Raw genomic sequence first — 23,935 nt, 5'->3', positions numbered from 1 at the left:
GGACTGCCTGTATTATGTTTCTAGCCACATACCGTAATTCTGGTCCACATGCCAAATACTTGCAATTGGGGATCCATCAGTATTTCCCCACTATTATATTATGAAGTCATGAGGAATTTCACCTGGCCTATGGAGACATTATCAAGTATATTTTCCACCAGCCTCCCTCTGGATCTCTGGCCTATCGCTTGGTAGTCTTGAAAAGCTCATTTTGCATTTTTAAAGAAAAATAAAGTATCCCAGCTATGGGCCTTCTGTTATCAACTTGAAAATACAAAGAGAGTATCTTCAAAGAGAGTGAGAGATGAACCTGAGGAACGAGATTCTAGTTAATAGATGAATCTTAACTATATCCTGCAGAGCTCCACATTTCTTTCATAGGGCAAGGAAGAGCAGAATAAATTATACAAAAAAGGCAGACCGAACATATTTGCATAATAAATTCATCACATTCCATATGCTCGTACGGTAGCTGCACGGTATTTTCTTAGCATATGGGTTGGGGTTACCTTGGTGAAGGATTTATTTTTAGCAACTCAACAATTTGATCCCTGAGAACTTTTGCAAAACTCTGGGGAGCCCAAGAAACAAGGCCTACAAGCATTCTCACAGTAGATCCAATTAAATCATTGAGTTCAATTGTTACACAACGTTTTCAAAGGAGTGGAAGGGAGGCACATCACACACACACACACACACACACACACACACACACGAGACGATAAAATAAATAAAGAACACCACTACCCAAACCCATACATGGAAATACTTTTTGTAGGGGGGAAAATGGACAGAATTGGATCAAACTCAAATGTAATGTATATTAATAAATCAGCTAGTGGTAATAAAACCAATTTGGGCCTAGTGGTTAAGGCACCAGACTAGACTCCAGGAGACAGTGAGTTCTAGTCCTGCCTTTGGCATGAAAACCGGCTGGGTGACTTTGAGCCAATCACCAAAGACAGAATTCCAGTGCCACTTTAAGCATGAAAGCCAGTTAGGTGATTTTGGGCCAATCACCAGGAGATGGGGAATTCTAGTCCCGCTTCAGGTCTGAAAGCTGGCTAGGTGACTCTGGGCCAATCATGAGGAGATGGGGAATTCTAATCCTGCCTAGGTCTGAAAGCTGGTAATGTGACTTTGGGTCAGTCATTCTCTCTCAGCCCAATCGAGTTGTTGTTGTGGGGAAAATAGGAGGAGGAAGGAATATTAGATATTTTTGCTGCCTTACAGTATTTATAAAAAATAAAGTTGGCTCAATAAAGAATGGAATAATAACAGGAAGAGCTAAATATCAATGATTTCAATGGTTCCCTTCATGCTGGCTGTGGAATTCTGGGAGTTAAAGTCCATACATCTTAAATTTGTCAAGTTTGAAAAATACTATTTCAGGCTGATGCGAAACACGACACAGGGCATCCTTGAAGGATTTTCTCTGTCATCTTAGATTAACAGGGAGACAAAGTTACTGGCGAAAAAATCTGTATATTTTATGCTTTGTAACTGGAATCCGGCCACGATATTCATCTGAACAGTTAAACAGGAGGGATTAAATGACCAAACGAACATATAAAATAGCTATGAGATGGGATCTAATGCCCCCTTCTGGACAGAAAGAGTCCCCAAATATAAATTGATGACAAATGTTGAATAGCATTAAGATTATATTCCCATAACAGTATTTCATAATGCTGTTGTACAGCTAGATCTTATATAACACCCTGCAAGGAAATTACTTAAATTGTGCTAAAATCCTCTCCATCAATATTAGACCAACTACCTACTTATTCCAAATTTTGCAAACACTTCTAAGGAACTAAGAAAAGAGCTACTACCATTTATACATCTCAGGCATATGTCACATTCTACTGTATATTTGTTCAGAATCTGAACTGAATTGAATACTTTATTTCGCCAAATGTGATTAGACACACAAAAAAATTGTCTTTGGTACAGAAGCACTGAGAGCACATACAAAGCAACAGAGAGAATAATAATAATACCAATAAAAGGGGGGAAAAGATAAGAAAAAAGGATAAATAATAGTACTACAGCCACACTGTATGTGATAATATCTAATTGTTCTATTTAGCTAGGATGAGGACTAATCAAAAACAAGCCTATTCCAAAACTCACATACATCGGAAAAACCATGGCGTACTCATTCAGCTCACTCTGATTTCCTGGTATTTTCACTACCTCAGCTAAGGAGGAAGCGACAAAGAACAGGAAAAGCTGCTAAAATAGGACATGTGAACAATTTAGGCACCTTAAGGCTGAAGCCGCCCCAATTATTACAGCTGTGAGTAGGTCTTAGCTTGAAGTTAAAAACCAATTAGGGTTTAGCCTCATGCCTAAACACTGCATTGATTTCTTTTAATTCCTACTACAAAGGTGCTATTCCTCTAATACCCTCTATAAACCATTAACAGACATACTAAGAGCTCCCTACAAAGTTGGGAGCTGTAAACACATGTTCATCAAACACACTTGCAAGCAGAAATTAAGCAGTTTTAATGCCATGGAGTAATTCTATCTTAAATTAACTCAGCAAGGACTTCCCGTAAGACATAACCGCTTGACAAAATTGGAGCAACCCACAGAATCTGCCTGCCTGTAGTTCATTTATCTCAAGTAGTCACATGGATGAGAAGAAGACTGAAGACAATTCTGAAGACCAGAAGATGAGGTCTCCTTGGTAGGTCACAGGACTCATTTGCCCCAGTGAACCAGCCCTTAATTTGGAGATATGCACGGGACAAAATGAATCCTGCACCGACACTACAAGTTTGGTCCCTTTTGTGCATGAATATTGCTTGACACCATACAGACATGAAAAGGCCATAGCTTGCAATGCAAAGTTCACTTCTTAATCTTGATAAAAGACCTCTGGACATTGCTACCTCTCTAAAAACAGAATCGTTAATTTCAAATTAAAGTGTGCTTTAGTTAATTGAATGTATTTTGTTACTGTTTATCAATGCTACTTTTCAGCTCAGTGTACAATTTAAGCAACCTTATGTTTAATAACATTAACATTTTAGAAACCATTATTAATATTGATATGAGCGTTTTCTTGTTTTTAAAGGCATTCATTCACATTCATACATTCATACATTCATTCATTCATTCATTCATTCATTCATTCATTCATTCATTCATTCATTCATTCAAATCTGCACATCTCTCATCTGACCTAAGTGACTGTAGGGCCCTTGAAACTATGAATTAGGTTGTTTTCTTGCCAATTTTTCATTACCTATGTGTACTCAGGTAACATCATCAACGCTAGAAGAGAGACGGGTTTGCTCTCTGTTTATATACAAGTGGCTTCTCTGCCAATATGATTGATTGTTCCTTGATTAGACTGTTGTTTACTGGTTCAAGCAGTAAACAAAGCCCAATCAAAGAACTACCAACTCTGCAAACAATGAAATAGTAAACCCTTCTCCCTTCTAGCACTGATGATATTACCTAGTTTGGTAATGAAACATCTGCAAGAAAATAACCAAGCTCAGAGAGCACTAAGGACCCCACAGTTTAACTCTCAGATGCAATGTTCTCTTCGTTGGTCACTTAAGTAATTCTAAGTGACTTATATTTAAATCATCATAATATTAATAATCTCTAGTTAATACTGTATAAATACCACTATATCTAAATAATATAATGTATCACATTTCTTTTAATACAATAAAACAATACGTTAAAAAATGGAGAAGACCAAATGACCCAATTTAAAGGCAACTTTAATCAAATTTCCCATTATTTTGCTGAAAAGAAACTCACGTATTTTATAGCCCAGCTTTTCTGCATGGATCCTTTTGGCCATGAACTGTCCTTCGATCAAGGCCCGTATTTCCACTTCCTTTGGGAAGGCTGGTGTCTGAAAAGAAAAGAAACATATAAGCCTCCAATGCAATCTGTTTTGGACAGGCAGCTGGAATGCTAGCTTGTACAGGTAGCCCTCAATTTACAACCATTTGTTTAGTGATCATTTGAAGTTATAACACTGAAAAATGTGATTTACAATCAATCCCCACACTTACAACTGCTGTAAAACCCCCACGGACACATGATCAAAAGTGTTTGGTAACAGGCATATATTCAGAACAGTTTTCAGCATCCTGGGATCATGTGATAGCCATGCAACCTTCCCAGCTGGCCTCCCATTAGCAAAGTTAGTGGGGAAACTGGATTTGCTTAATGGCCGCATGATTCACTTAACAACCAAGGCAATAAAGTTTCTAAAATCGGGTGTGACTCATTTAACAGCCACTTCTGTTTAGCAACAGAAATTCTGGCCTCAATTGTGGTTTTAAGTCGAGGACTATCTGTATGGTGCCTCTATGGACTTCTCAGAAACTGGATAGTTGCTATTTGCAACAGTTGTTCAGTCACACACATGCAAACCTCCCAGAAGATTACAACAGCCCCGAAGACTGCTTGTAAATCATCTGCTAATTTGTGAAATAATTGGTGTATTCTGGGAGTTCAAAATCTAAAATATCTTAAGGGCATCTCATGATGGAAAGCTGAGCCATTCATTTTGGAGGCCTCAAAAAATAAAGGAACAGTCTTGGATTGCACTTCAGGAAAGGCAAAATTAGCACCTGGCAATTTTAGAAGTCAATTCAAACTTCATGGTATAGGAAATCTGGAGTAACCCATAAATGGAGATATAAGGGCTCTTACCTCGACATTGTGGGCATCGAACCTGTGAATTCCCACAGCTCCTGGTGTAATTTCCCTCACATCAAAATAAAAACCTAAATTAAATATTAGAATAAGTAAACTTAGACTTATTCAGTAATAAGTCTTCAAAGAATTACAGTTAAATAAATGTCAATCTCCCCCAAGATTTTTTTTTTTTGCGTTTTGTTGAACAAGGTGGTCCTTATATTAAATGAAGTGACTGCTAACTGAAATCACAACTATGTACACTTTAGTTTTCCTTTGCTTTACACACCTGCAAAGGTCATAAATGCAAGAATTGATCTCTAAGTTACTTTTTCACCATGGAGTTCTTGGTCCCCTCTGTGCTTGGTTTTTTTGCTTTACAGACACTTCATTACCTGACTAAGCAACATCATCAGTGCCAGAGAGTGTGGGTCCCCCCCGTCCCCCCGTTTATTATATACAGCAGCTTGTCTTGCCAGGGTGATGGGATAGTTTTCTCCTTGGTAGTTTCTGGATTAGGATATTGTTTTCTGTTTGATTATTTATCTGGTATTAATCCTTGCTTATTTGGGTGTTGACTGCTGGAGAGGATTTGTTCTGGTCTTTTTGTTTTCTTCTTAGCTTTTTGTTGCCTCTTTTGAATGTACGAATATGGTTTATTTCAACCAGACAAAACCAGACAGACAGCAAGCTGGCTGGGGAATTGTAGAAGTCTGTGCGCCTCAAAGATGCCAAGATTGAGAAACACTGGGTGAGTTAGTTCCAGCCAAGCCATCTGATGAGGCAGGCAGTAGAACCTCCTCTCCTCCAATTGCTTCTTTCCTGGAACAAACCCCACCTAACTATAGAGGATTGAGGGGGGGGAGATTATAAATCTTCCAAGATACCTACCCACCTTTCCACCGTTTCCAGCAGCTGTTGATTCGAGAGCTTTTGAGAATTCTTCCCACGAGCCCAACACAAACTCATCTCGGATTTTCTCTCGCATCAAGGAGCCATTCTTGTAGCTAAAACAAATAACAATACACGATTTCTTTGATTTCTCCAAGAGGTTCAGTCAGACTTCTGAAGCAATATCATTTTATTATTTGGCACTAGAAAATCAGAAAGTATCTGCAGGGCTGCCAAGTAGTAGTGTGGATCTGAAGGAAAAAGCCTATTTTCACAAATAGATAGATAGATAGATAGATAGATAGATAGATAGATAGATAGATAGATAGATAGATAGATATAGATATAGATATAGATATAGATATAGATATAGATATAGATATAGATATAGATATAGATATAGATATAGATATAGATATAGATACTAAGGCCAGAAGATTCCTGATGCCTGATTTCACCATCATTTAACTCAAGTCTGTACTAGATCAGGTGTGTCAAACTCGCAGCGTCACATTGTCATCACGTGACGTATTGTGACTTTTTCCCCCTTTGCTAAACTGGGGATGAGCATGGCCAGCGCATCACGCATCCGTCCCACAGGCCGCGAGTTAGACACCCTTGGACCAGATCCTTCAATTAATGGGTTTCAATTAATGGGATCCTATTGCTGGTGCATCCCAGGCTCCAGCTCCTATAATCCCCCAGGCAATATGGCAGATGGTAAACTATGGAGGTTTAACATCTCTGCAATTGGAGAAGACTGGACATAAGCAAATATTCTCCACTATAACCCAATTTACTAAGTCTCTAGTGGAAAGATAATGTGTGCAACATTATTTCCACACGCCCAATATTTTTGCAAGTTAAAGGGTTCAGGTGTCTCTCACTGCATTAGTAACAGTGGTAGTTAAGGTATCCAAAGCAAGAAAACATGTAATTACCGGTAAACTTCTTCAAAGAAAGACGTTTCACTAATGTTTACAAATTAAGCGAAAATAATTAATAAGCAAACTGAATAAATGGATAATTCATTGCAATTTCGCCTGGGAAGTTATTGGTTTTTCTCTAACACAGGGGGTCTTCAAATTACAACCACTCATATAGCAATCATTAAGTTACAACAGCACTTAAGAAAGTGACTTGCAACAATTCTTCACACGTAAGGCCATCACAATATCTCCACAGTTACTTGATCAAAATTCACGGCCACATGAATTTGAATCATCATGTGACTGTGGGAATGTTGGTAAATCCCAGCGTTGTCTGATCAACATTTTCAACCTTCCCAGCTGGCTCTTGAAAAGCAAAATTAATGGGGAAAGCCAGCTTCGCTTCACCACCACATTATTTACTTAAGAACTGCAGTGATTTGCTTAAAGAAGATTGTAAAATTGGGCATGACTCACTTAGCAATGGAAATTCAGGTCCCAATTGTGGTCATAAGTTAAGCACCATTTATATACACCTGAGAATGCAAAGATCTGTAATAATGGAATGTTCCATGCTATTATCTTCATTTTTGAGTAGTAAAGTATTTAGAATAAATAAGTGTGTTTCCCTGCCTTTCTTGACATGGGTTCTTGCAGATTTAGATGTCTAGACTGATCTAGAAATTGCAATCCCTATTAAATCTGGAAACCTTAATTTTAGACATTAATGGCATGGTTTTGAAATTACGGGAAATCAGTCTGGAATAGCTTAAAGCAGTCACTTTTTTCCCCCAAGGTTGAGAAGATACCCAGGGAAAGAGAGAAGTTGTTTTAATGTGTTTCAGACAAGTGATGCCGAAACATCTTGTAAGAGAGCCAGTTTGATTTAGTAATTAAGACACCAAGATAGAAACCAGGAGACTGTGAGTTCTAATCCCGCCTCGACATGAAAGCCACCTGGGTGACTTTGGGCCAAACATCAGGAGATGATAAGTTAATTGTCCCACTTTAGGCATGGAAGCTGGCTGGGTGATTTGGGGGCAATCACCAGGAGACTGTGAGTTCTAGTCCCTTCTTAGCCATGAAAGCCAAAAGGGTAACTTTGGGCCAATCATCAGGGGACAATGAATTCTAATCCCACCCTAAGCATGAAAGCCAGCTCGGTGATTTTGGGCCTGTCCCTCTCCCTCAACCAAACCCGTGTCACAGAGTTAAGTGAACAAAATAGGAGAATGATGATTTATTTATTTATTTATTTATTTTATTTTATTTTATTTTATTTTATTTTATTTCTATGCCGCCCTTCTCTGGAGACTCAGGGTGGCTTACAATGCGTTAAGCAATAGCCTTCATACTTTTGTATATTTTATATAAAGTCAGTTTATTGCCCCCACAAACTGGGTCCTCAATTTACCCACCTGAGAAAGGATGGAAGGCTGAGTCGACCTTGAGCCTGGTGAGAACTGAACTCGCAGTAATTGCAGGCAGCTGGATGTTAAATGCTGCCTTAGGAGGCATTAGCCTCCTACGCCACTCAGGCTCCTTATTATTAATATAATAAGGCAGGATTTAAAAAATCTAAATAAATAAAAATAAAGCTTTAAAGTACATTTTGAAAATAAAATCTGAAACATTAAAGAACTAGAAAAAAATGTCATAAATTTTTATTCTTATGAAGCTAATCTGATACATCGTATAGTAGAAGGCACGCACCAAAGTAGGGCCATAAATGCTTGTGAATCAACTGGATTACAGAAAACGTGGCCCTCCAAAGCAGGGTTTGGCTCTTTAATCCAGAGAAACAGGGTATCACTAGTGCCGAGGCTAATCTGGGGAAGAAAATAATCAAGGTATTAGCAGAAAAGCATAAAAAGCAATACAGGAATTAAATCAAACCCATTTGTTTGCCCTGCTAATTATCTTTAAATTACACATTGCAGCAATTGAATTCTGGAGAAATTGCCTTTGCTTGCCAGCTTTATATGAAATACAGAGCAGGGAAAAAAAATTATAATGGAATCAAAGGATTTATTGTGGAAAATTCACAGCTACATAATCCTCAATGACCAAGAGCAACGTCAGCTGGTAACTAAAAGTGGCACTCCGATCACACATCAACAAGCAAGCTTTCTCATCTATTATACAGGTAGTCCTCGACTTACTTACTTACTTACTTACTTACTTACTTACTTACTTACTTACTTACTTATTTATTTATTTATTTATTTAGATTTTTATACTGCCCTTCTCCCACTGGACTCCGGGCGGTGAACAGCCAAGAATAAAAACATCACATACAAAATTTAAAATTTTTAAAAAGAATTAAACAAATTTTGGCCCAATAAATTTAAAACACCCCAACTAAAATCAATTAACAATTTAAAATATCTAAAGGGGGGGGTTTAAGACAGCCTGGCTTGATGAAATAAGAAAGTTTTAAGAGCACGGCGAAAAGCACGGAGATCTGGGATCCTACGTATCTCCGGGAGCAGGTTGTTCCAAAGGACAGGTGCTGCCACAGAGAAGGACCTCCCCCTGGGAGTTGCCAGCCGACATTGTCTGGCCGACAGCAGCCTGAGGAGTCCCTCTCTGTGGGAGTGTAGTGGCCGGTGGGAGGCTATCGGTGGCAGAAGGCGGTCCCGTAAGACTTACAACAATTCTTTTAGGGACTGTTTGAAGTTACAATGGCACTGAAAAAAAGAGACTTATGGGCATTTTTCACACCTAACAACCGTTGCAGCATCCCCAATTTTCATGTGATGAAAATTCAGATGTTTGGCAACTGACTCATATTTATGACGGTTGCAGTGTCCTGGGGTCACGTGATCCGCTTTTGAAATCTTCTGACAAGCAAAGTCAATGGGGAAGGCAGATTCATTTAACAACCATGTTACTAACTTAACTGCAGTAATTCACTTAACAACTGTGGCAAGAAAGATAGTAAAATGGGGCAAAACTCATTTAACAACTGTCTCGAAAAATGGTCATCAATCACTTTTTTTAGTGCCATTGTAACGTCAAATAGTCACTAAACAAACCATTGTAAGTCAAGGATATCTATAAATGAACAATGATAATGAATTAGTGGGCAGCACATGACAAAGCAATGCCCACTTCTATGCTGAGATACATCATGAAATTTAGCTTCTCTAGATGCCACTTATCAGCAAGGAAAGGTTTTAGGGGCAGGCCCACATCTATTCCACCAAAATCGATGGAAACTGAACAGTGGTGGGATTCAAATAATTTAACAACCGGTTCTCTGCCCTAATGATCGACTGGGTGGACGTGGCCAGGGGGTGTGACAGGCAACACTCGGCCTCCTGCACCCACCTGGGAGCAAAAATGGGCTGGGGGGGCACTGCAGCCCCCCCGCACCCGATTTTGGGCCTCCCTGCCCTTACCTGGGAGCCAAAATGGGGCGCGTGGGGCCTCCTGGAAGGAGCGGGGTAGGGAGGTGCGGGGCCGGCCAGCAATTTAACTACCGGTTCATCCGAATCAGCCCGAACCAGCTGAATCCCACCACTGGATCCAAATACCTAACACAGAGGTGCTCTCTAAGCCACATGATAGCATGGGTCTCAAGATTCCTAATCCAATTAACAATATGAATGTTAGTTAATGAAGATGGTGACACCTACTGCTATGTCTCCTTCAGAAAGTCTCATCCCAGCCAAAGATGCTGAAAATGCAAACAAAGAAGTTCAGTTAAAGAATAGACTATACAAAGCATACAAACAAGAAAATACCCACTCTGAACCCTCACGGAGACCAGTAAGACTGAAATAATCAATTATCATCTCAAGTTCTAGTGATTCCAGTAGGATCTAAGTACAGGTAGTCCTCAACTTACAATCATTTGTTTGTAAGTTGATTACAACTTACTCTTTTAACTTCAAATATTTGAAGGTGTAACTTCAGCAGTACTGAAAAAATTAACTTATGACTGGCTCTTCCACTTACAACCATTGCAGCATTGATCAGAGTCACGTAATCGAACTTCAGACACTTGGCCCAAAGGTGTTTTTCAGTTGGACTTTCTAGTTTTTGTTTGAACGTCAGCCTTGGAACGTGACATTGAAGACATTTCATTTCTCATCCAAGAAGCTTCTTCAGCTCTGAAGCTCTTCTTCTTGGATGAAAAGCAAAATGTCTTCAAAAAAAAACAAGGTAAGTCCAGTTGCCTCTTGAAAAAGCACCTTTGGGACAACCATGACTTGGATCACTGAGTATCTCTATAGACATTCGGACACTTGGTAATCAGGATATATTTACAATTGCTGCAGTGTCTGAGGGTCATGTGATCACTATTTGCAACCTTCCTAGATGGCTTCCAACAAGCAAAGCCAAAAGGAAAGCTAGATTCACTTAACAACCATAGATTCACTTAACAACTGTAGTGATTGATTTAAGAACCATGGCAAAAAAAGGTCATAAAATCAGATGCGACTCACTGAACAACTGTCTTGCTTAGCAATGGAAATTCTGGTGCCAGTTTTGTTGTAAGTTGAGAACTACTTGTAGATCTTTCTTCTTTGAATTGACTGCATTGCATTAAATTTTGAAAATACCAAGGTTTCTCCAGAAAATGTCTGCTTTAACACATGGTTGAAGAAATTATTCATAGAGAATGTTTTTTCCTACGGAATAATTATACAGACATTTCACCTGCCTTCTAAGATAAAACTGAGCAAAAAATAAAGTTCCTTGCTTCAGAATTTTAAACCTCCTTACCTGGATTGTCTCCAGTAAAGGCTACTATTTTGCAGGCAGGATTAAATCCAAAGCGTTCAGTGTAATAGGGTGAAATTAAACCCTAAAGAATGAAATTTAACCATTATTTTTAAAAACAATTCTATAGCTATTTGGTTTCAGAACAACACATTTTGAACAGAAAAACCAAGATTCCCCTTCAAAAAATGTTGGGACCTTCCCTTCCAGGGTAACAGTTCCCAAAATCCCTTGGAAGAATATCAAAATGACTCTGGCAGTTTGAATTTGCAAAAGATTAAATATGTTTTTATTTCCTTATTACAGGAAACCAGAGAGTTGATTTTTTTTTAAAAAAAAATCTGGTTTGTTTTTCAGCAAACAATTAACAATCTTGGAAACATCCATTTCCAAAACAATACTCAACTATCCTAATGTTGAAACAGAGGCTCTTTCATCTAGTCATTATAAAACATTGTTCTCATTAAGCAAAGGTGGATGGATGGATTGATGGGATAAATAAGATGGATGAGTGGATGGATGGGATGGATAGATGGGATGGATGGGTGGATGGAGGGATAAGATGGGATGGGATGGGATAGTCAATAGGTAGGTAGGTGGATGGATGGATGGATGGATGGATGGATGGATGGATGGATGGATGGATGGATGGATGGATGGATCAGTGGGTCAATGGGTAGGTGGGTGGGTGAGTGGATAGGTGGGATGGGATGGGATGGGATAGGTCAGTGAGTTAGTCGGTCAATGGATGGGTGAATGCATCAGATGGGATGGAATGGGAGGGAGGGAGAGGGGGATGGGTCAGTCAGTTGGTGGGTATGTATGTGGTGGGTGGGTGGATGGGTGAGTGAGTGGATAGATGGGATGGGATTGATGCATTGATACATGGATAGATGAATGGACAGACAGGATTCTTAGCAAGGATCCATCAACACTACAAATAAGAAATGCCTGAAAATGCCGCTATTTCTTCCAAAGGTACCTATGAATCAGATGAACAGATGAACAGAGCCTGAACAAGCTATCTTCAGGAGAAGTAATGACAATCTATGTCAGTTTAAATCTATACTAAGGGACAGTTTGATCTACTGGTTAAGGCAAAGAAAGAAAGTGGAATACTATGGGTTTTGCCTTAGGCATAAAGCCAACTGGGCGACCTTAGGCCAGTCATTCTCTCATAGCCCTAGGAAAAAAGACAATGGCAAATCACTTCTGAAACCTTGTCAAAAACCCACAGGGACTCATCCAGGCAGTCACCAGGAGTGAACACTGATTCATAGGAACAATAACAATAAATCAGTAGCATAGAATTTCCCATTGACACTCCAAATAAATATAGGATCTACAGATTTTAATTCTGATTTCTCCCACTGTTACACTCGCCTTATTTGTTCCACAGTTAATCATACCAGTATTTTGCTGGAGGGCACAGGTTGGTCCAGTTTTTTTCCCAATTGGGGTGCACAAGCATCAAGGCAGACTTGATTCCAAACTTTTTCCCGAATCTGCAATAAATTCATGCCAGATCCTGCAAGAGGAAAACAGAACTATTTTCCAACAGATCCCTTCAAAAGGTAATCTGTAGATTGCATATATGCAGAGAGGAGTGTAAAGAGAGAAAGGAAGATGAAAAACATATAATCCTAAAATTTAAATTCTGTACATTTGCCATAACACAAGATTGTTCCTCATCATCTGTTTAATGTTGTTATTGGTGTATCATTTATTATTATCAGACACATTCTGGGCATATGAAGCTTGCAGAGTAAGACAGACCTGAGAACAAAAAAACTATCAGGTAAATGAAACAAACAAACAAACAAAAAACAGGCTAACAGTCTTTCCAAAAAAAGCATATTGAGCAAGAAAACTGTTATAAAAATCATGGCAAACAAACAACATATTTTGCTTTGAAGTGGCAGCATTAAATTGCCAAAGAAACCAACTGAAATTACAGGTAGTCCCTGACTTACAACCACAACTGAGCCTAAGATTTCTGTTGTTAAGCAAGACAATTGTTAAGTGAGTTTTGACCCATTTTACAATCTTTCTTGTCACAGTTGTTAAGTAAATCACTGCAGTTGTTAAGTTAATCACAAGGTTATCAAGTGACTCTGGCTTCCCCCATTGACTTTGCTTGTCAAAAGGGGATCACGTGACCCTGGGACACTGGAACCGTCATAAATATGAGTCAGTTGCCAAGCGTCTGAATTTTGATCATGTGGCCATGGAGATGTGGTGATGGTCAAAAGTGTGAAAAATGGTCATGTTACAATTTTTAGTGCCATTGTAACTTTGGACAGTCACTAAACAAACTGTTGTAAGCCAAGGACTACCTGTACAAGTTTTTCTTATGTAGATATTTCAAAAGTAGGAATATTTCTACCTAGAAGCCTTGTCTTGCAGAATATAGAATTTGGGAGCAGAACGTCCATCTCTTAGCAATGCAGTTGTTAGATGAACTATCATGGGACTATGTCTGATTTTACAATCTTTTTTATCCTGGTTGTTAATAGAATCATGTGGTTGTTAAGTAAATCCAGCTTTCCCTATTGACTTTCCTTGTAGGGAGCTAGCTAGGAAAGTCACAAACCATGATCACATGACTGCAGGATACTGCAATCGTAGCCAGCACATTGTGATTGCTAAGTGCCTGAATTGCAAAGTATGTGACTACAGGGATATTGCCACAGTCAAAAATGTGAATACCATGATCACATTTGATCCAGGGGTGAAATGGTACCGGTTAGGGCCGGTTCGACTGAACCGGTAGTAAAAAAATGCTACTGGTTCGCTGAACCAGGAATAAAAAAATGTAAAAAAGAAAAAAAGTTCCGACGATCAGCTGAGTGACGCACAATCGTCAGAACTTTTGACTCTCATTCTTTGATCTTGCCTGCTTCCTTCCTTTACCTGAGGTCACCTATTTGAAATATCCAACGTGAAATCTTCCTAGCAACTAAGCAATTTTTTCTGTTCTACATTTGGGATTTCTCTATGTCTATTGCCACTTTTAATTTTGCGATCCAAGCTGCGAAGGACTGGAGATCAAGAAAGGCTTAGGATATAGTTGGAGAAAATGCTGGCAGATATCCTTCTAATGAAATTTTAACTGCCCTTAGCTGTGCTAGAGTTTTTGTGAAGTCAGTGAGAAGCAGCCTGTCCTGGACTCTAATCCAAAGAGGTCCAAGAACACAAACACACATGGACAGGCATTTGAGAAGATGTTCAGATTTGAGAAGAGTCTCAAAACTCTCCAGCAGAAGGACGCTGATTGTCTCGTCACCAGAAGTGGGTTTCTGCTGGCTCCAACCAGTTCTGGAGAACCGGTAGCAGAAATTTTGAGTAGTTCGGAGAACTGGTAGTAAAAATTCTGACTGGCCCTGCCCCCATCTATTCTCTGCATCCCAAGTCCCAGATGATCAGGAGGAAATGTGGATTTTGCAGTAACCTTCTCCTTGATTGGAGAGGGAATGAAGATTTTACAGTATCCTCCCCCTGCCATGCCCACTAAGCCATGGCCACCAAGCCACGCCACATCCACCAAGCCACGCCCACAGAACCAGTAGTAAAAAAAATTTGAAACCCACCACTGCTCGTCATGACTATCAAAAGTCTCAGTAATATGAAATTGAGGTTTAGTTCAGTCGTCTCCACCCATAAGCCTTCCAGATCTGCATTCATTCCAGATTCTGCAATCAACCGTTACAGTCCCAGTGAATCTGAAGAGTTGCCACTGGACTGGAGGATGGAACTTGGAAAAAGGAAGATCACCAGCAGCCTTGGAAGTTTTCTTTGTACAGGAGGGGGTGGGGATACACTGTCTTGTTTTCCTGCTCGCTCGTTCTTGTGCCTAGTCTCTAGCAGTGAAGCCAAGTATTTGTTTTTCCATGCCCTTCTCTTTTTCTCCTGCTTGCTCAGCTTCAGATAAACTTCCAGAGAGAGAGAGAGAGAGAGAGAGAGAGAGAGAGAGAGAGAGAGAGAGAGAGAGAGAGAGAGAGAGAGAAAGAGAGAGAGAGAGAGAGAGAGAGAGAGAGAGGAGGGAGGGAGGAAAGAGAGATGGAAGAGAGAAATGGAAGGAGAAATGGGGGGAGGAGAGAGAGATGGAAGGAGAGAGAAAGAGAGAAAGAAGACAGAGACAGAGAGGAGAAAGAGAGAGATGGAAAGAGAGATAGGGAGAGGGATGAAGGCAGAGAGAGGGAGAGGGAGAGGTAAAGAGAAATGGGCAAATTTTTCCTGGTTCCTAGTTGTCCGATGTCCAAAGAGCAGAAAGGAGAAAAGATAGTCGAACTGCAATTCCCAGAGGCTTATTTCTACCCTCTTCTCCATCCCCACTGAATAAAGAAGCCTTAAATCTGCTCTTCCCTGGAATACTGCCAGATCCCCAGCTCCTACTGGAAGAAAGAGACACTGAAGTGTCATGCCAACTGGCATGAGGCTGAGGTGGTTCTCCTGCCACAGACCAGAAAGCAATTAGCAGGCAGGCAAATTGCCACGGGCACTTGCTCAGTCCAAAACCGAGGATTATGAACACTTTCCAAGCCAGGTGGGAGCGATTTGACAGATCCTATCTTCTTCTCTATCTGCAGGGTACAGCATTTCATCATTTAAATGATGCCTCTTTTAAAATGCAGCCCCTAATAACCAGCTGAAACATACCCAACCCAAAATCGAGTTTTAAGGCTTTCATTTGCCTGGGTAACGCAAAAGGAAACAGGAAGGAAAGAAGAGTAATTCTGGAGACAGGGATAGAAGTTCTTTGCAAGTCACCTGAAAGAATCTGAATGATTGTAGGGAGAAGGACAAAAAAACAACAACAAGCCAGCACTATTAACAATTGTAGGATGAGGCCAAACAAGAGATTAGGGGACCGGAGGCTGAAACATATGAAGAACAGTTGCAGGAAAAAGATATGTCTAGTTTAATGAAAAGAAGGATTAGGGGAGACATGATAGCAGTCTTCCAATATCTCAGGGGCTGCCACAAAGAAGAGGGAGTCAAGCTGTTCTCCAAAGCACCAGAGGGCAGGAAAAGAAGCAATGGGTGGGAACTAATCAATCCAGAAATAAGAATAATAATTAATCAGAGGAATGGGTTGCCTTCGGAAACTTTGGAGGATTGGACTAAAAGACCTCCAAGGTCCCTTCCAGATCTGTTGTTCTGTTACTCTGTTATTGTATAGAAAGCAGAAAAGAAATGAGAACTGATCTAAAGGGAATTGATCCAGAGGTGGCATTCAGCCAGTAGCGGAAATCGTGGGTAGGCCCGTTTACCCACCCCGGCTCTATGCCATCCTATTTAGGCACGTTTTTTAGGCCAGGTGCAACAGTGGTGGGTTCCTCCCGGTTCGGCCAAGCCGGTAGCGGTGACAATATGACGTCACCGAACTAGTTCTCTTTGTTCGGGAGCTGGGCCCCCCTCCCCCCCCGCATTATTCTTACCTTTTATTTGGCCTCACCCCCAATGTATTCGCTGCCTCCCTAATCCCAGCTGATTGGCTAGAAGGAAAAAAACTGTTTAAACTCTTGCCGCGGGGCTTGAAAGGGCCGCCCTACAGCTGATCAGTGTTAAAAGGCAGTGCGGTGGTAGATCACTGCGCTCGAAAAACAAATGGGTAGACCGGTGCCTCCAAAAACAAATGGGTAGACCGGAACGCTCCAAGAACAAATGGGTAGACCGGTACAGCTCTGCAAGCAGTTAAAAGCCTGGTAGACCAGTACCTCTGCTAAATCCTAAAGCATTGTCACATGACCATCAAGCCACTCCCACAAAATAAGCCACGCCCACAGAACCAGTAGTAGAAAAAGGTTAGAACCCATCGCTGAGGTGTATGTGTGGAAGGCAGGCACGCACCCGCACGAAGCAAGCGTGTCCGCACGCGGCAAACCAATAGTAACATAATCTGAAACCTACCGCTGAATTGATCTCTTATGTTTAACACAAGCCTCCCATGACAAGCAAACAGTGTCTTATGAACTACCTTCTTTCTACAAGGACTGGACTTAATTTTTCAAAAGAGGCCCACAGCCACAAGACATTAGCATGTCCTCCTTTCGCATTACAGATAGTCCTCAACTTACAACTAGTTCAAACTTAATTACAGGGCTGAAAAAAGTTACTTGTGATCGGTCCTTTCATTTATAGCCATTGCAGCACCCCATAGTCACCTCATCAAAATTCAGGCACTTGGCAATCTGCATGAGTTTGCCACAGTTGCAGCATCCTGGGGTAAATGATAAGATCCACAATTTTTTTTTTATTTATATGCCGCCCTTCTCCGGAGACTCAGGGCGGCTTACAATGCGTTAAGCAATAGCCTTCATCCTTTTTGTATATTTATACAAAGTCAGCTTATTGCCCCCACAAACTGGGTCCTCATTTAACCTACCTTAGAAAGGATGGAAGGCTGAGTCAACCTTGAGCCTGGCGAGATTCGAACCTGCAGTAATTGCAAGCAGCTGGTCTTAATAACAGGGTGCTTTAGACACTGTACTACCAAGGCTCTTTTCAATTTGTGGTGCTCCCAGCTAGCTTCCAACAAGCGAAGGCAATGGGGGAAAGGTGGAGCTGTATGATTCGCTTAACAATTGTGCTTAACAACCATAGCAAAAAAAAAAAAGATTGTAAAATGAAGAGTGACTCGCTTAACAACCATCTTAGCAATAATAGAAATTCTGGTCCCAATTGTGGCTGAAAGTCAAGGACTACCAGTAGCCAGTAGATCTATGCCACTCTTCAAATTTGATATCAAAAAAATGTTTTAGATGGTTCGGGAGAAAGAACACAGCACCTGCCTGCAATAATCTTAAATAAATAGCTTAAATAAAACCATTATTTCTCATTTCTTATTTCTCTTTAAGCTGAGTGGACCAACTCTAAGAATTCAACTGACTGCAGAATTCTGAGAATTGAAGCCCATACATCTTAAAGTTGTCATGGTTGAAAAACACTGGCTTAAAATAATGTTTCCCTCGCCCAGAATTACATAGCAACTATCTAGTGCAGCCAAGGAGACTTCCCACTTCACCCCAAAGAATAGACTGATTTAAAAGGGTGCAGATGGGTACCAATTCATACGCCTGCACACTCCAAAGCACTTTATGGAAAACAAATCTGAAGCACTGAAAAACCCTAATAACTAGCCAATGTCAATCATGGAATTCTAGAAATGTGGATAGCATTTTCTGCTTAATATATGCTCTCTGGAAAGAGGAAGATACCAAGGATAACACATAGCCAAGCAATTAAATAGATGGCTAACTCTTTTGTTCTCCTCCTCTAATCCTTTGATCAAATTTATATAGCTGCCCATCTAATGAGAACAGACTCTAGGCGGCATACAATAGACAATAAAGAATACTTCTTTATAAAGCTCAGAAATGTTTTCTAAAATGAATACAACCTGGGAATATCTCATATATTTTTGTCAGATTATTTTATCCTATAAAAACCTGCTAATTGTGAGTAAAAACAGAAAATGTAACAGTACATTAAAAACTAATCAATTAAATTTTGCTACAACATACACTTTTGTGGATCATGCTCATTTCATCGGGGCAGAGGAGGAGGAAGAACATGGAGGAGGAGGAAAATGAAGGAGGGGAACATGGAGGAGCAAAATGGAAGAGGAAGAACATGGAGAAGGAGGAACATGAAGGAGGAGGAGCATAGAAGAGGAATATGGAGGAGCAACATGGAGATGGAGGAGGAGGAACATGGAGGAGGAGGAACATGGAGGAGGAGTAAGGAGCAATATGGAGGAAGAGGAGGAGGAGGAGGAAAAGGAAGACATGGAGGAGAAATATGGAGTAGCAATATGGAGGAGGAACATGGAGGAAGAATATGGAGATAGAGGAGGAGGACAAGGAGGAACATGGAGGAGGAGTATGGAGGAGAAGGAGGAGGAAAAGGAAGACAAGGAGGAGGAATATGGAGGAGCAACATGAAGAAGGAGGAGTTCCATGGAGGAGGAGGAGGAGGAGGAGGAGGAGGAGGAGGAGGAGGAGGAGGAGCAAAGAGGAGGAATATGGAGGAGCAACATGGAGAAAGAGGAGGAGGAATAAGAAGAACATGAAGGAGGATGGAGGAGGATGGAGCAACATGGAGGATGAGGAGGAAAAGGAAGAGGAAGATGTGGAGGAGGAGGAATATGGAGGAGCAACATTGAGAAGGAGAAAGAAGAACATGGAGGAGGAGGAATGTGAAGGAGGATGATCATGGAGGAGCACGATGGAGGAGCAATATGGAAAGGAGGGGGAGGGGAGGGGAGGAGGAGGAGAAGGAAGAAGAAGACATAGAGGTAGGGGAATATGGAGGAGCATCACGGAGAAGGAGGGACATGGAGGAGGGACATGAAGGAGGAACATGGAGAAAGAGAAAGAAAAGGAGAAAGAGAAAGAAAAGGAGAAAGAGGAACATGGAGGAGGAACATGGAGGAGGGGGAATATGGAAAAGCAACATAGAGGAGGAGGAGGAACATGGAGGAAGAATATGAAGGAGCAATATGGAGAAGGAGGAATAGGGAGAAAGAACATGAACTACAAGGAACATGGAGAACAAGGAGGAGAAACATGGAGAAGGAAACCTAGAAAATCTTGCCCTAGGAAACCTAGAAGTCTTAGAGAATTCCACAATGGTTTTAATAGATAAATTGCAGAAATTCTTGTTTGCCTTCAAAAGTTCTAAGCCCATTATCATGTGCTTTTTTCTCTCTCCTCAGAACTGAGGCTTAACAATTGTTTGGGGAAGATAAAGAAGGGCGAAGAAAACTGTTCCTGCAAATCAACAGCATTCTTTTTTTCTAAATGTATATCTTCAAGAGCTGAGACCAGGGATATAAAACCCAGGATAAAGATATTTTTCAGCCTGTCCAATGCTAACTCTTTGAACTGCAGCATTCCTAACATGCTGGTTTTGTGCGGAATTAACAACTTCTCACGCATAAAGTATGCATGAGTTAAGAGATTGTTTTTGTCTATTACATCATCCCACCAGCACCTAAAAGCAATGATAATATGGTTTTCCGATGAACAGGAAACCGTGGAGAGAGAAATGAATGAATCCATCAGATGCCTGACAGCATGGCTGTAGATTTCTTCTGTAGAAGCATGGGACAAATTAGGAAAGAGCTAATTAATTAATTGCATTTGATTTGCATGGAACAAAACTGATCATGTTTAATAAACTGAATCTTGTTTTGCCCATCGTTATACTCTAGCAAGCTACATAGTAGGGATTTTTTTTTTTTTTTTGAGTTTAATACAGGTAATCCTCGACTTACAACAGTTCATTTCAGAGGTGGGTTTCAGCAGGTTCTGACCAGTTCTTGAGAACCGGTAGTGGAAATTTTGAGTAGTTCAGAGAACCGGTAGTAAAAATTCTGACTGGCCCCACCCCCATCTATTCTCTGCCTCCCAAGTTCCAGCTGATTGGGAGGGAATGGATATTTTACAGTATCCTTCCCCTGGAGTGGGGTTGGAATGGAGATTTTGCAGTATCCTTCCCCTGGATTAGGGTGGGAATGGAGATTTTACAGTATCCTTCCTCTGCCATGCCAACCAAGCCACGCCCACCAAGCCACACCCACAGAACCAGTAGTAAAAAAATTTGAAACCCACCACTGGTTCATTTAGTAACCGTTCAAAGTTACGGTGGCACTGAAAAAAATGACTTATGACTGTTTTTCACACTTATGATTGTTGTAGCATTTTTTGCCTGAAAAAGTGTTTATTTCCAGTTTCTGGTAAAAACACCTGTTGCAGACAATAGATTAGCTTAAGGACTATGGAATTCAATTAATGATTGTGGATTTGCTTAATGCCCATGGTGATTCATTTAACAACTTCCGCAAAAAATATCCTAAAATCAAGTCAGTCATATTATGACCTACTTAATAACCATAATTCCTGGCTCAATCGTGGTCATAAGATGTATTTGGAATAGTGTATATAATAGTATCTTTAACTACTACAGGCCTCTGTTTGTATATAACAATAGGAATGTACTAGTTTTTATTCTTATTAATGTGCTTTGTAATGTTAGGTTTTTATTTATTTTGAAAGAAAGTGTTTATTAATTAGGTCTAAATCTCCATTCTATCAAGACAAGTAACTCTCTGAACTCTGCTCAGTTAAAGTTGACTAGAAGTGTCCAAACAGTGCTAGAAAGAGGCGCCAAATGACTTGGCATCTCAGCATGTTGAATGAGAAAAGGCAAAAGAAAACACAGAACATCTGTAACAAATCTGCAGAAGCCAGAAATTTTCTCATTGTTAAACAAAGTAAAATCTTTGCTTTGCTTGACAGGAAGAAAGTGAAATCCCAGAGTGATATGCAAGCAGAAACCTCCCTCTATGATCCTAATAAAGAGTTGAAAAAATGCAATTATTATACAAATAATAAAATTAACATATAGCAAGCTGAGTAAGCGGTCTCATTAAAGCAGCTGCATCTTTCCTGGGCGCACATGGATGTCTTCTGCACTGCTGCACAATCTTAGGAAAAGATGCATTTGGTTTAAGATATCCTATTTTGTTTGTTCGTTTATCCAAACTTGTAAGCCATCTATCTTGACAAAGGCGACGCTTGACTAAAATTATGTGTCCATCATTCAAGCACTCCTCAAATTATTTCCTAACATTTTAATCTGGATTGCGGAAGAGCCCTAAATCAGAAGGAGTCTGGAAGCATCATTTATAACTAATAAAAGCTATTAAAAGGCCAGCCAGAAGTTCAGAACATTCATCCCCACTTTATCTCCCATTAATTGGCTATATGACCACTGAACTTGGTTTTCGAAATTTAGTTGGTACCAAATCTAGCTGGCCCATCTCATGAAATCTGCGAAGACGTACAAGCATCCATAGCCCTTAGAAGGAAATGATCTCCCAGGAAAAATTTAGGAACAGAGGTAAATTAATTTCTAGTCTAACCAAGCTTTTAGTCATCTTCAAATGATTTGCTGCCGAATCCTTGCATCAATACCTTCTTTGAAGAGCAATTATTTATCAAATGGCCTTTGATAGCATAAATACCCGAACTTTATAGGGAGCTACTGAAAGGATTCTTGATTGCAAGAATCAGGTTGGGCTTGCAAATCGAATTTTGGTGGGATTCCCAGGAGGGAGGAGCTGCATTCCAGAAGGACAAGAGACAACAAAGTTTAGATAATTTGGTTGGGGAAAAGAGAGTTAAGGAGGCTCTTCCCTAGCAATACCGGTAGTCCTCGACTTACAGCAGTTCATTTAGTGACCGTTCAAATTTACCCTCTGGAATCAGTTGCCTCCAGAGATAAGGAGAATCCAAGACCTTAGCGCCTTCCGCCGTGCCCTTAAAACCCACTTTTTCCAGCAAGCTGGGCTGGCTTAAGAAGAAATTTTAAATGTTTTAATTGGTTTGTATTTTTAATTTTGGGCCAAATTTATATATATTTTAATTGTTTTTAATATTTGTATTCCATGTTTTTTAATTCTGGCTGTACACCGCCCTGAGTCCTCAGGGAGAAGGGCGGTATATAAATTTAAAATAAATAAATAAATAAATAAATAAAATAAACAATGGCACTGAAAAAAGTGACTTATCACCATTTTTCACAGCTGCAACCTATGTATCATTGCCATGCTCAGGTGATCAAAATTCAGATGCTGGGCAACTGGTTCATACTTATGACCGTTATCAGTGCCCTGTGGTCACGTGATCCCCTTTTGCGACCTCCTGACAAGGAAAGTCAATGGGGAAGCTATGGGTGAGAATGAATAAAGAAAACTGATCGGAATGTACAGGTAGTCCCTGACTTACAACCATTGTTTAGTGACCATTCAAAGTCACAATGGCCCTGAAAAAAGTGACGACCAATTGCAAACATTGCACTATCCTCATAGTCACATGATCAAAATTTGGACGCTTGGCAACCGCTTCTTATTTATGACGGTTCCAGTATCCTTGGGATCATGGGATGACCACCTTCTGCCACCTTCTCAACAAGTCTCGTGAAGTCAATGGGGAAGCCTTGTTCATCTAACAACCATATGGCTAACTTTTTAACAACTGCAATGTTTCACTTAACAACTGTGGCAAGGAAGGTCATAAAATGGGCCACTTAAAAGCTGTCTCGCTTAACAACAGAAAAGTTGGGCTCAATTGTGGTCATAAATTGAGGACTACCTGTGTTTCTTTGTTCTGGAGGCCTGTCAAGAATAATTAAATGAATACTAATGGCAAAGGAAAAACCTTCCTAAGCACATGGTTTGAACCATCCTATAGGGCAGTGGTTCTCAACCTGTGGGTCACGACCCCTTTGGGGGTCGAACGACCCTTTCAAAGGGGTCACCTAAGACCATCGGAAAACACATATTTTGGATGGTCTTAGGAATAATTTTATAGCTGGGGGTCACCACAATATGAGGAACTGTATTAAAGGGTTGCGGCATTAGGAAGGTTGAGAACCACTGCTATAGGGCCATGATGGCGAACCTATGGCACGCATGCCACCATATCGGTGGGCATGCGAGCTCAGCTTGGGCGCGGCAGCCAGCTGATTTTCGGGCCTTCTGGGCCCACCGGAAGTAGGGAAACAAATTGTTTCCTGCCTCCTGAGGGCCTGAGGGGTGAGGAAGGCCTATTTTTCCTCTTCCCAGGAGCCAGAGCCTTTCTAGGAGCTTGGGGAGGGCAACCCCCCCCCACCCCGCAGGGCCTCCAGAGGCTGGA

General features: G+C 40.5%; 1 protein-coding gene across 3 annotated transcripts in view; it reads right to left on the bottom strand.

Annotated features, from left to right (window-relative positions):
* The window catches only part of XYLB (xylulokinase), a 144,474-nt gene that overhangs the window by 77,901 nt on the left and 42,638 nt on the right, over positions 1-23,935 (bottom strand). For all 3 annotated transcript variants that reach the window (XR_015734132.1, XM_087893096.1, XM_087893097.1), the window contains exons 9-15: positions 12,641-12,759; positions 11,235-11,316; positions 10,142-10,182; positions 8,214-8,329; positions 5,572-5,687; positions 4,696-4,769; positions 3,790-3,886 (exon numbers count right to left, since the gene is read on the bottom strand). Coding sequence is in view for 2 of the 3 variants with exons in the window: in XM_087893096.1 (XP_087749222.1) it covers positions 3,790-3,886; positions 4,696-4,769; positions 5,572-5,687; positions 8,214-8,329; positions 10,142-10,182; positions 11,235-11,316; positions 12,641-12,759 (645 nt within the window). In the remaining variant the exon portion in view is untranslated. The remainder of the gene's footprint in view (positions 1-3,789; positions 3,887-4,695; positions 4,770-5,571; positions 5,688-8,213; positions 8,330-10,141; positions 10,183-11,234; positions 11,317-12,640; positions 12,760-23,935) is intronic.

This window comes from Pantherophis guttatus, chromosome 4 (genome assembly GCF_059756535.1).
Source record: "Pantherophis guttatus breed Tessera chromosome 4, ASM5975653v1, whole genome shotgun sequence".
Taxonomy (NCBI): Eukaryota; Metazoa; Chordata; class Lepidosauria; order Squamata; family Colubridae; genus Pantherophis; species Pantherophis guttatus.
Note: the sequence above shows the minus strand (reverse complement) of the source record. Positions and strands in the feature narration are given on the sequence as shown.